The sequence below is a fragment of the Ictalurus punctatus genome, chromosome 5 (genome assembly GCF_001660625.3).
Source record: "Ictalurus punctatus breed USDA103 chromosome 5, Coco_2.0, whole genome shotgun sequence".
In the NCBI taxonomy this organism is placed as follows: domain Eukaryota; kingdom Metazoa; phylum Chordata; class Actinopteri; order Siluriformes; family Ictaluridae; genus Ictalurus; species Ictalurus punctatus.
In genome coordinates, this window is record NC_030420.2 from 7,072,621 (window position 1) to 7,090,985 (window position 18,365).

Consider the following 18,365-nt stretch of genomic DNA (forward strand, 5'->3'; position numbering starts at 1 on the left):
AAACACGCCCCACACATCCAGCAGCATCCTTCCACCCAACAGCACACACATCTTATCATAAGGGTTTCACGTATATGTAGCGTGTATAACAATGAACCGCTACAAACACTTACACATTAAAGGTACAATCAGTAGGATTTTCCACTACAACTCACAACAATAATAAATATTACATCATGCATCAGGTGAAGTAACTGGAAATCATTAATTGTATCTTGTAACAAGCCAATAAATGACCAGCAGTGATCATTTGTGATATAGTCACACAGAGAAAATATTACTTACCACACCTTTAATGTTCTATCAAGATCAGGCATTTTGAAATGTTTTTAATCATTAATGTAACTTAATGTTACTTTCTGACGCTAATTATTAAGACTGCATATTTTTTTTCCCCAGTGGAAAACAACTGTTGCTCAACATAGCCAAGTACGTGTTTTAACCTGCCTCCTATCCATGAGATCCAAAAACAATCAGCATCCTAAAATATATGGAAATCAGCTCGGCAGCCTTGTGTCTTTGAGCCTTACCCAGGTGGAGTTGCGCTGTATGGGTCAGGACATGCTGAGACTCTTGTCTTTATATAAGTGAATCTAAAGGATGACAGGTGAAGGAGAAATATGACTGAAAGTACAAGTGACTTTACACACTGTGCAAATGGTGTGAAGAATGTCACAAGACACTGAGGGCATCACTGAGGTCAGCTTTAAAGTTCGATTTCATTTGCAGTTTTGGGAATGACCTTTGTTTCTAAACTGATGCTTAAGGCTTGTAAGCTTGTAAGAATATCCTAAAAATGGTTAATGGAGCGTAAATTGAATATTAATACTGTTGTAGTGTTCTAACATGGACCAGCTGTTCCTCCAAGCACTTATACCTATATACACAAGTAGTCATTTTTGCACTTTTCTCCCAACCCAACTCATCAGATAATTTACAAGCCCTTCAGGGGGTTAAAATGTGTATCTTAAAGCAGGGGCAATGCTAAAGTCTGGTGTGTAGGGGGAACTCCATGAGAAGGACTGGGAAACACTGGTGTTAGGAGAGTTAAGTAAATTCACAGGCGGCGTGCTGTAACACGCCCATGGGCCCGTCAGACGCATCATTATCGCCCGGGCCGAAGAGCCTGCCCGAACCTGCGCTGGTCCAACGCTCGCATTCCCTCTCATCATACTACATCATTTTCTGTGATGTGCTATCAATTTCTTTTGTTCCCATCTTTATTTGCTTGCACTTTAGCATTTTTTTTTCTGTGGATCTTTTTTGGTGTTGGCATCTTCTCTGTTAATGTTCATGAATTTTGTTTAACTATTTCATATCCAGAGCATAGCACTTATGTACAGTATATCATAGATGCTGCAGCACCTTATCTGTTAATACAGAATGTAAAATCTTTGGGTTTGTTAAAGAAGTTCTACTTGGAATGGTATAGGATAGAAAAACACTCTACAGCAAGGGACCGGATGTGGACACAGCAAAGTATTTCCAAACTGAGCACTTGGAAAGAAATTCTGTAGCAGACCTGATAAACGTATGTAAAAAAAAAAAAAAAACAACAACAAAAAAACAACAACAACAACAACAAAAAAAAAACAGTTCAGTTGCAGTTTTTTATATGTGAACCATCATGGCTTTTGTAGCAGACTGTCAGTTACAGTTAATCTGATCACATGCATTCATGTAAACTATTATCTGAAAGCATTTCATCGGGCCAAACGTTAGCTACGGGACTAAGACATTAGGGGAGAGTTTTCATTTTATTTATCCTCTCTTGTCTGATAGGTGAACTGATAACATGCCTTATTTAAAAAAAAAAAAGGTGACTTTGAAAACAGAATGGACAGAGAAGTATCTGTTCATTCTCCTTACATCAAAAAAAATCTTAAGATTATCACTTCAGAGTCCATGAAAAATGTAAAATAAATAAATAAATTTTAAATTAAACCCCATTTAAAGTAGTAACACCAATAGGAAACAAAACATAACCTTTCTGAATGGCCTTATTTATAGCCAAAAACTAATGGTTAAGCATCTATGTGCAGTCTTTTTACTTCTGTAACTGGTACTGTATACTCTCAAAGAGAGAAACATTAATTTCCCCCAAAGACAATTGTGACTGATGTGTATAAAAGAGGATGTGTCATGGCTGGGCGTGTTGAGACTTCTCTTACTGTTCACAGCTGCACAGGGTGATTTATGCTCCTGTGTGTGTGTGTGTGTGTGTGTGTGTGTGCGTGTGTGTGTGTGTGTGTGTGTGTGTGTATCATAGCTAAGCCTGAAACTCTCGATATCCATAAGCTCATTGTGCTACTGCATTGTAAGTATTTTCTGGTTTTCAGCCCATTTCATGTAACATGTAAGGTATACATAAGCAAATAACTGACCATGATCAAGCATCAAGAAAAGGATGATCAAGAAAAGGGTTTGATTTGATTTGATGTGTTATTTGTTATCAAATTCCTTAATGTGTAAAGTGATGCACGTTGCAGAAAACTGTAACAACCATATTCAGTTCTCGAGAATGAGTAGTCTAACACTGTTCATAAACATGTCCACCTGCTGGTATATAAAAGAAAATAAGCATTATGTAGAGGCTGATGAGTGTTAAAGAAATGCACACATTGCAGCCCATCTACAGGTCATCAGAATTAGATGAAGTGATGTAGACAATGATTTATGTACTGTGTATACAGGCAGTGGTACTCAGTCTTGATGTAAAAGGCTGAGTGACAGATACAAGGCACTTACAGGAAGTGTATGTTTAGGTTCACTAAGCGTTCCTATCCTGTGTGCATATGGCATTAAATGGTAATGATCATTGCATAAGAGGAATATTGTACAATTGCCTGTAAACCTGTTAGTTTACTTATAGGATTTGATATTGCAACAACAACAATGTCCAGTCTGTTTCTTTTTCTCATATTTATCATCCTGACTCACTTAACATTTTGAAATTTGAATCATATCGATACAAGTCCACACAAAGCAGCTTTGCTCCAAGAAGGATAGATTTTGGAATATTTGGGATGTCTTTATACTGTTAGACAGGCTCTGACATGCTGGTGCGTGTGTGTGTATGTTAGTGCGTCTGTGTGTGTGTGTGTGTGTGTGTGTGTGTGTGTGTGTGTGTGTGTGTGTGTGTGTGTGTGTGTGTGAGATGAATTTGTTTCTGGATCATCATCAAAGCCCAAAAATGATGTTTGCTGCTTGAACTCAATCGATATCAAATCCTGGTACAGGTCTTTTTAAAAACTCTATCAAACCACTTCCTTGTCTAAATCATTTATTACACACAAATGCTTACACTTCATTTCAAATTGAACTTGTTATAGCTGTAATGCTTTTACATATCCTAAACATCTCGGTGGTTGGTTTTGGTTGTAGTATTCTCCGTTGCTGAAGAAGCTGTATTGTCAGATCGCTAAGACCTGCCCGATTCAGGTGAAGCTTGCCTCGACTCCCCCGCACGGCAGCGTGGTACGAGCCATGCCCATTTACAAGAAGGCTGAGCATGTGACTGAAGTGGTGAAGCGCTGCCCCAACCATGAGCTTGGACGTGACTTCAACGAAAGTAAATACACAACCCTTTACTTGATAAGCTTAATATTGGAAGCTCTGGATTGGTGTTTAATCAGTACTTAATCAAAAACTCAATAATTTGTGAATAGACCATTGATAGATCAGTATTGTGGTCTCAATTACATGCTTTCTTCCTTCTATCCACAGGTCAGTCAGCTCCAGCCAGCCATTTAATAAGAGTAGAGGGCAATAACTTGAGTCAGTATGTGGACGACCCAGTAACAGGCAGACAGAGCGTGTTTGTACCGTACGAATCCCCACAGGTAGCTTTGAACTACTTTATTTCATGTACATACATTAACAAACACGGGTTAACTTACACAACCATAGTATACAGCTTATTAACAAAAAACGTCTGATATAGAGGTGTCTAATATTGTTTGTAAGTATGCAATGATTATATTAAAGCAGTGAGTGAGACTTTCACGTGGTTTGGAAGCTCTGACGAGTCTTTAGACAAGCCCAGTAATTACACTCTCAGTCATTCTGTAACACTAGTAGTAATTCAGACTAATCATGAGATCCTGTTTTCCCCTGAGACTTCATCTATAAAATGTTTAATGTGCACGTTTGAATCTATGTCTTTTTTGTTTTTTGTCCAAGGCTGTTCATTTTATTATATGTTATTAAATTAAAACAAAATCTAAGACAAAACCAAGGCAACCTGAGTAAACACAAAATACAGTTTTTAAATGATAATGTTATTTATTGAAGCAAAAAAGTTATCCAATACCAGCGGGGCCTGTGGGAAAATGTATTTGATCCCATAGTTACTAATTCCCCAAATCTATGAAACTGCATTCATAATGGGGTTGAGCTGAACTAGACACAACCAGGACTGATTACTGCAAACCCTGTTCAATCAAATCAACACTTAAATAGAACTTTTTCAACAGCATGAAGTTGGTTAAAAGGTCTTACCCATTAACACACTATGCCTAAATGGAAAGAAATTCCAGAAATGATGAGGAAGAAGGTGATTGAAATACATCACTCTGGGAAGGGTTACAAAGCTATTTCAAAGGCTCTGGGACTCTAAAGGACCAAAGTGAGAGCCATTATCTCCAAATGGAAAAACTTGGCACAGTAGTGAACCTTCCCAGAAGTGGCTGACCTTCCAAAATTCCTCCAAGAGCACAGCAAAGAGTCATCCAGGAATACACAAAAAAGCCAAGGACAACATCAATAGGATCTACAGGCCTTGCATCAATAAAGGTCACTGTTCATGACTCCACTATCAGAAAGACACTGGGCAAAAATGGCATCCATGGAAGAGTGGTGAGGTGAAAACCACTGCTAACCCAGAAAAACATTAAGGCTTGTCTGAATTTTGCCAAAACACACCTTGATGACCCTCAAACCCTTTGGGAGAATATTCTGTGGATTGATGAGTCGAAAGTGGAACTCATTGGAGGACAGGGGCCCCGTTAGATCTGGTGTAAACCAAACACAGAATTCCACAAAAAGAACATCATACCTACGGTCAAACATGGTGGCGGAAGTTTGATGGTCTGGGGATGCTTTGCTGCTTCAGGGCCTGGGCAACTTACAATAAGTGAGGGAAACATGAATTCTGCTCTCTACCAGAAAATCCTAAAGGAGAAGGTCCGGTCTTCAGTCTGTAAGCTGAAACAATGCAAAGCATAGGAATAAGTCAATTTCTAAATTAATGTTTTGGAGTGACCTAGTCAAAGTCCTGAATTGAACCAATTAAGACGCTGTAGCAGGAGCTTAAAAGGGCAGTTCATGCCCGAAAACCCTCCAGTGTGGCTGAACTAAAGAAGTTCTACAAAGAAGAGTGGGCCACAATTCCCCCACAGTGCTGTGAAAGACTGATCTCCAGTTATCGGAAGCATTTGGTTGCAGTTATTGCTGCTAAAGATGGCACAACCAGATTTTAAGTTTAAGGGGGCAATTCATTTTTCACATGGGTGATAGGTTTTGGATTTTTTTTTTTTTTTGCTTCAATAATAAAATAAATAAATAAACTGTATTGTGTGTTTCCTTTGTTTTATGTTAGTGTGTTGTGTGTTTCATGTGAAGATCTAAAACTATTTATTAAGATGTACACAAAAACAGAAGAAATCATGATGAAGAAATCAAATACTTTTTCACAGCACTGTATAAATCTGTAATTTGAAGAATAGCCAGCACTACATTCAGAGCCGATGTTATAGGAAACTACTGATGAGACACTTTTGCCTAAGACAAATTCATGCACTCAATTCAACAGTCACCACAATAGACTTCTGTCTCGCTTTCAGTAACATTTTTTTTCTCACATAAATAGCTATTAATTCCTGCCTGAATAAGCCTGAACATGTTGATGCTACTATCCCCGTTAAAAAGCTGAAACCTAAACCATATAAGGATATCTGATACTGTTCACTAGGTAGATATGATAAGCCTGTTCATGTACAGCCAATGTGAAGAAGATTTGGGATTTATAAACATATCATGGACAGAATTGTTTATGGAAATATATGGATGGTATAATTTTCCCTCAAATGATAACAGACTCACCTTTAGGATGGAATAGGGGAAGGTTTATAAATGCACTACCTGGTACTTGCTGGTGTTTTGAGCTTCTGCTGCCCCCTAGGGGCAAGAATAAATCAAGACTTTCTTCAAAACAATTGTGCTTTATGCAGGGTTGTAATGGTATTTAAAAGACTAAAGAAAATGCATTACCTAATCTCTCTCTCTCTCTCTCTCTCTCTCTCTCTCTCTCTCTCTCTCTCTCTCTCTCTCTCTCTCTAGGTGGGGACAGAATTCACAACAATTTTGTATAATTTCATGTGTAACAGTAGCTGTGTTGGTGGAATGAACCGCAGACCCATTCTCATCATCATTACTCTGGAGACAAGAGAGTTAGTCATTTTGTTGTTGTTTTTTTTTATATCCATAACCTGTCTGTGACTGTCTAAGATAAAAAGTATCAAAACATACCTTAAAATAGTCACGACCTTCAGTTTGATTATCACATGGTTTACCGTTTCTCTTCTCGCAGTGGTCAGGTCCTGGGTCGGCGCTCTTTCGAAGGCCGGATATGTGCATGTCCAGGTCGAGACCGAAAAGCAGATGAGGATCATTTCAGAGAACAGCAGGCACTGAACGAGAGCGTGGCCAAAAATGGCAATGTTAATAAGCGCAGTGAGTCAAGCACTCATTCAAAACACCACATTTTAGCCTTGATTGAAATAAAAGTATTTTAATAATGAATATAATAATATATACCACAGCACTGTTGAATTCATGGTTCTGATCAGCCAAAAGGTGTTGTTTAATTTTCTGCTACAGCTCTCGTTTTTAGTACCTTGTTACATTTCTATAGTAACATTTCTATCATTTCTATTATAACTTACACAGAGACATGTCCGCGTAAACAGATGTAATTGTTGAAATCAAGATTTCTGTCGAAGGAGGTGTATAATTAATATTTTTGAAAGGTGTCTCCAGTGTCAGTACTTTGTAACAGTCAAGGGTAAAGCTGCTGCTATAAGTTTTCAGACATGGGAAAGACATTCCAGTTTCTCTGCAGCACAACAAGCTGCATTTTTTTTTTTTGGTCTTATTAACTTCACGAGAGTGATAGAGGCTCTTTATAGCTGATGTAACGTAACTGGTAACAGGAAGTAACTTGTTTCATGGACGTTCAACAACATTAAGCTATAAATGGATAAAAATTATGATGTGTTCTTCTTTCATTAAAGAATACTGTCATTGTTGGCAAATTCCTGTGGTATAAAAGGAATAAAACGTGGTGTTATTGGAAAATAAGCAAATGTGGATAACTCTTCTTCATGTTCCTTACATTATACAGTTTTGTCTTTTGTCTAATTCTAATCTAATTTAAAAAGGGAAATTAGACTGGACCTAAATATAGAATCAAGAATGTGGAACCAAGATTAGCAATGTGATGTCTCCAACCAAAACAGTTCTCATTACTTTGAGTATTTGTATCACGTTCCACAGATTTCAGACAAACACCTCCCAACATTCCCGGCCCTCCCATAAACATCAAGAAGAGAAGACATGGAGAAGAGGAGATGTACTACATCCCAGTGAGTGCGCGCACACACACACACACACAATTTATTACATGTACAACAGTAAGATGTCTGTAAGGTGGTTTTTTCTTGGAGACAATGCTGTAATGTGTTTGGGGATGTTGTGCAGGTACGAGGCAGGGAGAACTTTGACATCCTGATGAAGATAAAGGACAGTTTAGAGTTAGTGGAGCTGGTGCCACAGCAGTTAGTCGACTCCTACAGACAACAGCAACAGCAGCTACTGCACAGGCAGTGAGTACAACATACACACATACTGTACATGTCCTATAAATAAAGTTTCTCTCCATTGATTTATGTACATTTTAGATTTAAAAATGACAAAATTTACAACTCAGAAAAATTTTAAATGCTACAGCTTTCTCTTGGCTGAAGTGTATAGGTTGTCATATAAAGAGAAGATACCAGAAGATGGGAGTTTTCATGAATAGAATGAATTCTGTGCCAGAAAGTGTATTACTAAAGTAAAACCTTGCTCTACTTTTTTTTTTTTCCACAGAAAGGAAAAAATATTTTAAATTCTGTCAAATAAATAAATAATGTATTTGCATTCATTCAAGCATTCATTTTATGCACTGAAGTGACAACAAAACCTTGTTACAACAAACAAAAACGTTAATATAATTAATAATTCCTTAGATTTATATAGCGCTTTTCTAGGCACTCAAAGTGCTTTACATTATGTGTGTGTGTATTGTGCCAGAATGCCCACCACACACCAGCTGTTGGTGGAGAGGAGAGTGATGTGGCCAATTCAGGGATAGAGATTATTATGGGGCCATGATAGATAAGGGCCAACTGGGGAATTTCGCCAGGACACCAGGGTTATACCCCTACTCTTTTACCAGAAGTGTCTGGGAATTTAATGACCACAGAGAGTCAGGACCTCGGTTTAAGGTCTCATCCAAAAGACTGTTTTTACAGTATAGTGTCCCCGTCACTATACTGGGGCATTAGGGCCCACATTGACCAAAGGGTGAGCACCCCCTGCTGGCTTCACTAATACCACTTCCAGCAGCAACCTTAGTTCTCCCCAAGAGGTCTCCCATCCAGGTACTGCCAGGCTCAACCCTGCTTAGCTTCAATGAGAAACCAGGCGAGAGCTACAGGGTGATATTGCGCTGGATATGGCACTCATTTAATGTGGATAAATGGAATTTTTATCTGTGAAATTTCCTTAGGTCAATAAATACAATCTAAATGGCACCATGATGTGTCGATGTAACTGATCATAAAATTATAATAATTTTTTGCATCACAACATGAATTTTGTGTCTTGTTATAATGAAGGATGTGACCCAAAATGAATGAATGAATGAATTACTTTTGCGAGTCTCAAAATTCACATAAATTGTATATAACGAGCTAAGAAGTTTCTTTTATTAACAATATAATGAGTATATTGACCTTTGATTTTCAGTGTGGTATATATATACATTTTCTGCAAATGAAATGTATTAATTTTTTTTAGACTGAGAAAGTGCAACAAGGTGTTTGCTTTTGTCATGAAAGAAATGTCTTTAGTAGTGAAAACAGTCATGTAACACCGGCTTCTGCCTACTTGTGCTGTCTTGCTCCTACTTTTTTAATATATTCATATAACAGTGGGTAAGTGAAAGCGTGTAGAACGTGAACTTCATGAAAAACACATCTCTATACACACTGCACAGCTGGATTGTTCTATCACCCATCCCCCAACACACACACACAAAGGTTCATGCTTTATCCCTTATTTTCCCTGACACATCTATTTCTTTGCAGTGGTCACGTGACCTCTCCGTCACCCTATGGAACACCTCTGAGCAACATGAACAAAGTCCACGGCAACATCAGCAAACTTCCTTCAGTCAACCAGATAGTGGCGCATCAGAGCCATCAGAACGCAGGACCATCTTCCAGTATGGTGCACATGGGTAAGACCACATATAAAGCCATGAAACATTTAAAAACCACGAAGATGGCTTTGGACTGCAATTGATACAAACAGTTTTGCTACGATGGCTTAGGACTACAATTGCAATGAACAGTTTTGCACTCAAGTCTCCATCAGTGAACAGGTGATAACTTCAACAAACTTCATGTGAAAACTGTAATTCGTTTCCTGGTCACACAACTGCACTATTTGACCATGTAGTACAAAGTTATAGAAGGGTTTTATTTATAATCGCACTCCCCGGTGTCACCCAGATGAGGATGGGTTCCCTTTTGAGTCTGGTTCCACTCAAGGTTTCTTCCTCATATCGTCTCACAGAGTTTTTTTCTTGCAACTGTCACCTTTGGCTTGCTCATTTGGGATAACTTCATACATTTAAAATTTATATCCTGAGTTATATATTTATAAAGCTGCTTTGTGACTATGTCCATTGTTAAAAGCACTGTACAAATAAAATTGAATTGAATTGAATTGAAAATTGAATATAAGCAGCTCGGCTTTCATCAAGGTGTTTAGGGGAAAAAGGGTGTTCTGGTGAGCTGCAGTAAAAGATAAGAGCAATAAGCTAGAAATGTATTAATTCTGAGCCAAACAACTAATAAACGCCTGCTTAATTTATTGAATTCGTGCACACTATTGGATTTTAACATCAAGATCTTACATCAGGAGATTTAATAGCAGACATATGACAGATACAGAATTCGCTACATATTGATAGTACAGCCACACTGATTCAAAACAGTGTGTATGGAGCAACAGTGTGGTGGCAATCTTAATTTTTATGCATCAATAAAATTTTTTTGAAGGAAATATACACATACCTTATACACATAGGCGATCGATATAGCAGAATACACACCTTCATAAACTTCTTGATGCCATTCGTATCTCCTTCCTCCTTTTTAGGTTACATATTAAAGGATGGTTAATATACTGTGTGTGAGAGTCCAAATCCCAGAACTGCCCAAAAGCCACTTTTGCCCTCTGAGCCAGATGCTTAACCCTTTAACTTCTCAGTGCTATGCTCAGTTTGGATTTGCCCAATAGCCTGTTGTCTTAATGACATGGATGTTTCCCGTAGGTCCGAACATGCTGGGCGGCCATCACATGCAGTCGAACGGCGACGTGAACGGTGCGCACCCGGCCCAGTCGATGGTGTCAGCGTCTCACTGCACTCCGCCTCCACCCTACAACCCTGACCCCAGCCTCATCAGGTACTTCACCCTGCAGTAGCACGGCTTTCCCTCACTTTCTCTCACACACGCACGCTCACACACATCTGACTGCAAAGCTACAGAAATGACCCCTTGTTGTATATGTCACACAAAAAGACTTATCCTTTCTGTCTACTGGGCCAAAATATGCCTTTTTCATTCATGGTTTGAAAAGCACTGTATTGTCTTTTCTATGTGTTAGAGTATTTATGATGTCATTTTTACAAGACTTGATATTACTAGGGATTCCATGATTGGGGTGCCATTTGTATACCACTCATATCACATTCACAAATATATATGTAAAGGTAAAAAAAATAAAATAAAATAAAATAAAAAAGATTTCAACGTGCATGTTTCAAATAAATAATGTAAAACCTACACAATCAACAGCACTTACAAACTAGCTTATCATTTTGCTTGTCCTAGCCCACAGTAACTACACTTTACACTTCAACATTCTTCTTCTTTTGTGCATTCATGTCTGAATCCATTTAACATCTCATGCTTGAAATGGCGTTTTTCCATGAGTCATCATTTTATAGTACATTATGTACTATACATTACATAATGTACATAATGTACATTCGTCCCACAGCATTCACTCAACCCTGTTCCCTGAACACATTCACCCCAATCAAATAGTTAAATTATTCTACAAGTCACATGTTGAACAAGATATTGCATCATCCAAATTTCCTGAAGATCATAGGAAGAGGAAAATGACTAATTTTCCTTTTTTTTTTTTTTTTTTTTATTATTTTCAATGATATTGTGACATTGACTATCAAGGTCACTTTAAAACACAGTCCTGTTGCTCAAATTCTAGACTGAAAGTCAATTATTAATTTAATTTTAAAATGATCATTGTAGGTAAATCATTAGAACATCATTGATCATGCTATTAGCATAGATGCTTCACACATTCAGTGTATTTGCTAATTCTGTGTGAAAAAAAAAGACCTAATCCCTTTTACTTATTTAAGAGAACAATGTCAAGAAAAAACAGAAAAAGCGATTGTTGCCTAGGATGGGTTAAAACATTGACTGATTAAATGCTTGTTTTCTTATATTTAATTTTGAAAATATTAAATAGAAAATGTAAAAAGTTTCATTTTTAACAGTTACATGGGCTAAATGGCACTACAATCATGGAATCACCTTTTTGGAGAACTGTGCCACAAGATTTATGGCTGTAGTGTGTTAAGTAGAAGGGAAGCCTGGGTTCTGCTGACTCAACCCCTTCTGTTTACTCATCTGTAAATATATTATTTGAGATTTTAAATCTTTTTTTTCTGCTGGTCAGAAAAAAAAAGTGTTTATCTAAGAGAAATCACTTGCTTTGACTTTTCTCATGGAATATTGAATGAAATAAATTTGGTTTTCCTAGTCTTTATATCTTTGTGCATACAGTAAGATAATTATATAGAATTACCTTTTTTTTTTTTTACTTGTTTCCATGCATGATATTGGATGTACTGTGTGGTCTCATATACATATATATCAACCCACTACAATAATGTATTACATTTAGCTGGAGTTCACACTTCTGTACACATTACTCATTCTCTGTTTAGGAGCATCACTCAGCCTACACCTAAAACAATATTACAGAACTGTATGGTTTCTGACATAAATGAAAAAAACATATTTTTTTCATGAAATATGTTTTATTTTCATGTCTAATTGCAATTCAGTTGCCACTCCATTATTATAAGTTTCCATTCTTTGGCATTTTGTATTTTTCATGTATCACTTTAAAGGTAGAGTCCCCAAACATGTCAAGGCATTGTTTATTTTATTTCTTACTTTCTTTCTTTCCTTCACCCCCCCCCCCCCCCCCCCCCCATGTTGACATCCAATAAACAAATCAATTTGATCACATAAAGTTGCATGATTTGACAAATTAATATACAATTAATAAATTCCAAAATGATTTATATTACAGACTGTAACTGTTAAAAAAATGAAGCACAATAAGAGACATGAAACAGTTGCGGAATCTACCTTTGAAATATTCATGTCATATATATATATATATATATATATATATGTCCCATTCCTGTTTTACAACATCAAAACAGATGAATGTTTTTCACTGTATGTAGAATTTCCACCTTTTTGTATTTATAATAAAAGTCTGAATGCTTTAAAAAAAAAAAAGTTGTTACGGATTATTCATGCAGCTGCATGTGTTTTTTTTAATTGGGTCATTTATTATTATTATTATTATTATTATTATTATTATTATTATTATTATTATTATTATTATTGTAATGTTGATACCTTTTAAAAATACATTTAGAAACAAAAACAAATTATAGGTTACATATTATTACTATTTCCTTCATTTTAGCTTATTGGCACTTCTTGTGTATTAGAAATACCACCTTATTCCACGGAGTAAAAATAATTTATATTAGACTATTCTATAATATTTTATTATGTATTTTGTAGAATAATCATTTACAGTCAGTATAGATTAAAATACTGCTTTGGTCTGCTTAAAATGTCCATGCACGAATCTGTAATTCCCAGGGTGCAGCCCCTTGGTCTTAGTGGGATTCCTTTTTTCTCTGAACAGCTTCTTAACCAGCCTGGGCTGCCAAAACTGCATCGACTACTTCACATCGCAGGGCCTCCAGAGTGTGTACCACCTGCAGACCCTCTCCATGGAGGTAAACAAAACGAGAATCATCTCTAAGGACTCGATTCCACTGGCTGATGTCAGTCGAGAATTGTACTCACTGTAAAGTGGAAATTGAAGGTTTTTGGGGGTTTATTTTGGGTTTTTTTTAAGCTACCATGAACAGATTCCAGCAGATATGAAACCCCACTTGGGATAGAAATGGGCTAGAAATCAGGAATATGTCTTGGTTATGTAGTAGAGTGAACTATTTTTTTGTAAGTGCATCAATGGCCAAACCTTATGAAAGCTAACAGGAACTGGTTAAAGTCTTGAAAACTATATTCATTATTTAGAAAGCACAATAAATCAAAGTAGTCAGATAATGAGGGCTGGGCAACATTTATATATAAATATCATGATATAATAACATCAAGATGCAGTTTCCTACATATCAGGAGACCGAATACACATTATAAACTTTGATTTAATTTCATTTTCCTTTCTTTTCTTTGTTAATCATTTTCATTTATTATGTTTTTCTGTAGTTTATTACATATGTTACATACAGTGGCCCTTGTTTGTGCTTTGCTAGCAAAACCTCAGCAAATTTATACACTGTAATACATACACAGTATCATGTATTGATGTGTCTTCAAGTATTGTGATATGATATTTTTGCCTTTTTATTTTGCCCACCCCTACAGAACAACCAAATCTTCAGGGTTTATATTAACGTGAATAGTTAATAAAATACACAATGGATGAAACTTCAGTAGTTTTTATTCAGTTTGTATGAGCTATAATGAGAAAAGATAAAAAAAAACAAAACATGAATTACTCAAAGAACAAGAGTTTTTATGCCAAAGTGAGCCTTTAAAGCTAAGGGGACATTAACTCATCTGTGTTTACCTTTCAGGATCTTGGAGCTCTTAAGATCCCAGAGCAGTTCCGTTTGGCCATCTGGAGAGGCCTCCAGGACATGAAGCAGGGCCATGATTATGGCCAGCAGCTTATTCGCTCCAGCAGTAACATGGCCACCATGGCCATTGGTCCTGGAGGTGAACTGCAGCGGCAGCGTGTCATGGAGGCTGTGCACTTTCGTGTGCGCCACACCATCACCATCCCCAACCGCGGCACCACAGCCGGAGCAGACGAGTGGCCGGATTTCGGCTTCGACATGCCCGACTGTAAGACTCGTAAGCACTCCATTAAGGAAGAGTTTGCAGAGAGCGACATGCACTGAGATGTCTCACTAAGGCTCTCACAGAGACCTTGCCAATTTGCTGCTTTACTTTTTTCTCCATCAAGCTCCTTTCTTTTTTCTTTTTAAAAAAAAAAAAAAAAAAACTGAAATGGACAGTTCTATCGGTTTCAGTGTCATGTTTATCTTTTTTTAAAAATCAGTTCCTTTCAAACTTTTTTCTTTTTCCCACTTTTATAACATGTAAATGTGACAGGAGCACCTCCCAGAACTTTTTTTTTTTCAATGGACAACTAGCAATTTTATAAATTATATCAACTACAACACAATGATGTGTATACTGTATAGTGACTCACATTAATGGACCGAAAAAACATGTTAGGACCATATTATAACAACAACAGACTTCACATCTGCATGTCTCAAAGAATGTAGACGACCTATACAAAATTCTAAACGATCATCAAACCACAAAAATAGTTGTTGTTTGTTTTTCTGTAGCATCATGTTATGTCTAGATTTGGAATGTTTTTGAATGTGCAGTGGAAATAACACTCATAGTAATACTTTAGAGTAGGAAGGAACTTAAAGGGCACCTAGTAAGATATATTTCTCAAGAATGACAATTATAGAGCAGTGTCATATTGAATCTTTAATTTCGTAAGTATTTGAAAAGCAGTCTGTCACCAGTAAAATGAAGCGACTATCAGAAATGTGCAGCTCAGCTTAGCTACATGTCAAAATCAGATCAGTCTGGTGTTCCACTCATATAAAACCTAGTATTAGTGAGTGTTATGGTGTTTACTTGCCATAAAATGTATATTGCAAGACACTGGAGCATTACATGGTTTAGATTTTGATATGTGTTTAAAGCATTAACACTAGCTCAGAAAAAGAAACTGTCCCCATAGTGTGTGGTATTAGCCTTGCGGGACAAGGTTTTATTTATCATGCCATGCTGTTTTTATAATGACTTTTTTTTTTTTGTCCATCATTTAAAGTGGGAATGACTTTATTTGGCCATACTATTGGAACAATATTAAAAAATATTCGTGTAATGACATATTTCTTCACCAGAACCCAGGTATGTATATGTTTTGAGAAATGACACGGTTTGTGCTTTTGTTATTACACTGTTACAGATTCAGTTATTAAAATTTTTATGTATTGCTTCCATTAGATAAACAACAATGGAACAGAATCGATTCTGTGCAGTTTTAATAAATATTTTTTAGACGTTTTGCTACCCGAATAATGAAATACTTGCGCTGCCGCTGCAGTGTTGAATCATTGAACACCGCCTTGTTTGTAAATGTATAGTATTAAGTAGATCTTGTGATATTGTACTGTACTATTATTTTTTTTCTTACTGTCCCCCCTTATTGTATATGCTTTTGGTTACAAACAGGCAGTTGTGAGACATTTTCAAATCACATTTACTATGATAATGGATCACTTTAGCTACAAGAATGTAATGGACAAAATGCACATATGCATTTGTGAAAAGTAATGAGAATCTACCCAAATCTGTTAAACTGACAGTTAATATTCCCTGTTTCACTAACGCCTGATCAGTTCACAGCGCTCAATGCTTTTTTCGATGGGTGCTGGCTAAAATCCACATAAGAAAGCACTTTATTGCTTTTGTATATTGTAAACACTGTAATATTTTTTGATTGATTGTGATCAGTATTATGTCAGGTTATTCATAAGAGATTTTATGAATGTTTTAAAGTTGAATAGTCTTTTCTTTAAAAAAAAAAAAAAAACAACCAAAAAAACAACATAACGTCTATTTTTGTTCATTTCCACATTCATGAAAAATGATGTTTATGTTTGAATTGTGTAAGGTTTTTTTTTTTTTTAAATATTAATATTAAAGTGTGTATTATAGTAATTATATCTGTAGTCATTAATATGCCATCCCAGGCCATTTCAAGGAAATCAAACCGCTCTGATTTTTTTTTTCCCAAAAGAATTGAACTCGTGGCTTTTAGTTGTTTTTAGGTTGGTTTTAATTTTAAACATCATGATGACAACCGTAATCTGTAACACAGTGAGAAAAAAATGGCTACTTCCATAGAAACAGAAGTGATAATAGTTATATTCAGTTCCTGTTCTCCAAGTGGAGCATCAGAAAAACATTTATGGAACAAATCTCTCAGGAAATCCCATCAGCACTTGACTTGTTATTTTAACTATACAAACTGTTGCCGAATTACAGTTTTCATTGCATTTCATTACATTTCTGACCTGTTTTAATTACTACCTTTTGATTCTTTTATTTTTTTAAAAACTGCCATATTCATCCACATGATTTCATGAACACAGCTATTGCTTGTAGAAGAAAATATCTTATAGCTTAACCCCTGAAGTCTTATCATTCAGTTATTCTCCAGTAACTACTATAAATTAGTCAGTTGTGACAGTGAAACAGAAATAGTATGTAGTTAAGGAATGAGGATATCTGTAAGTCTGGACCTGAAGGTGAGTCTTAGAAGATTAAGGAGATAAGAATTGGCCTAAACGCTCGCAATATATATATATATATATATATATATATATATATATATATATATATATATATATATATATATATATATATATACTTCTCTTACTGTTCACAGCTGCACAGGGTGATTTATGCTCCTGTGTGTGTGTGTGTGTGTGTGTGTGTGTGTGTGTGTGTATGTGTGTGTATCCCAGCACTGGATAATGATGTTTATAATCAGTATTTCCATTGCATTGACTGTAATAACTTTACTATACATTTTACAGTCATTTCACAACTGTAAATTCAAGGACTAAACCAGTGTTGGAATTTGAACACACAAGCTTCTGATATATACTGATCTGTACTGATTCATTGAAATCTTTGTGTGAGTTAATTCAGTAGTAAAAGATGGCTGAATCAGTGAAAGCTAGTTGAGTCCGTCATGGTGACTCAGTGGTTAAGGCTTTGAGTTACAGATTAGAAGGTTATATGTTCAAATCCCAGCAATGCCAAACCACCATGGTCGTGTCCTTGAGCAAGACCCTTAACCTTCAGCTCAGCTTTTTTTTTTAAATGTACATGTAAATGTAAATGTACTTGATTACGTTTTATGTTATACTATGTAAACTATTATTGTACTTTACTGTAAATATGTTTTACAGTTATTTAATGTAAATTTTACTTTACTGCACTGTTGCTATTAAATTACTGTAATTTTTTTTTTACAGTGTATGACTACATGTACTAGTCATTAGTCTATGAAACGAAAGATACAAACTTTAATGAATTAAGCATTATATTCATAGAGTATGAGACCATATCAGTGTTGTGCTTTATAATATGGTGTAATATGGTAATGGTACGACTTCATTCCCGAAGCTTGTGAACACATAGTAAGGAATGCTGGATCTGTAAGGACAAGCCTGGCATCGGATGAGGGCCATGAAAGTCACTTTGTCTCACCTCGATACTATGTTCACTTTTAACTCAGTGTACAGTAGTAGGCTAATAAATAGATTCTGACATGGAGCTGACTCACAGCAGCTCACCAACACTCTGCACCTGAGTACACTAGGCCACTGACATGATATTCGATTTGTAAAACCTGCTACATTAAAATAATATATTTATACAATGAACGTATAAGTAGATTATTAATTTAAAACCAAAACCAAAAACTGCCTTTTTCCCCCACACTGCACACACGCATGTCGGTTTAAATGTGTCCTCTAGAGGCAGCACTAA

At 36.2% G+C, this 18,365-nt stretch overlaps 1 protein-coding gene across 3 annotated transcripts in view; it reads left to right on the plus strand.

The window, feature by feature from the left end:
* Positions 1–16,526, plus strand: part of tp73 (tumor protein p73) — a 42,613-nt gene extending 26,087 nt beyond the window's left edge. For 2 of the 3 annotated variants that reach the window (XM_017467086.2, XM_017467088.3), the window contains 10 exons: positions 3,385–3,571; positions 3,727–3,842; positions 6,340–6,449; positions 6,590–6,732; positions 7,555–7,643; positions 7,759–7,883; positions 9,411–9,562; positions 10,664–10,796; positions 13,381–13,474; positions 14,342–16,526. In XM_017467086.2, coding sequence (XP_017322575.1) covers positions 3,385–3,571; positions 3,727–3,842; positions 6,340–6,449; positions 6,590–6,732; positions 7,555–7,643; positions 7,759–7,883; positions 9,411–9,562; positions 10,664–10,796; positions 13,381–13,474; positions 14,342–14,668 — 1,476 coding nt within the window. In that variant the 3' untranslated portion in view covers positions 14,669–16,526. Of the gene's footprint in view, positions 1–3,384; positions 3,572–3,726; positions 3,843–6,339; positions 6,450–6,589; positions 6,733–7,554; positions 7,644–7,758; positions 7,884–9,410; positions 9,563–10,663; positions 10,797–13,334; positions 13,475–14,341 lie in introns of all 3 variants that reach the window. The other variant, XM_047155304.2, reaches the window with a different exon arrangement.
* Positions 16,527–18,365: the final 1,839 nt, after the last annotated feature.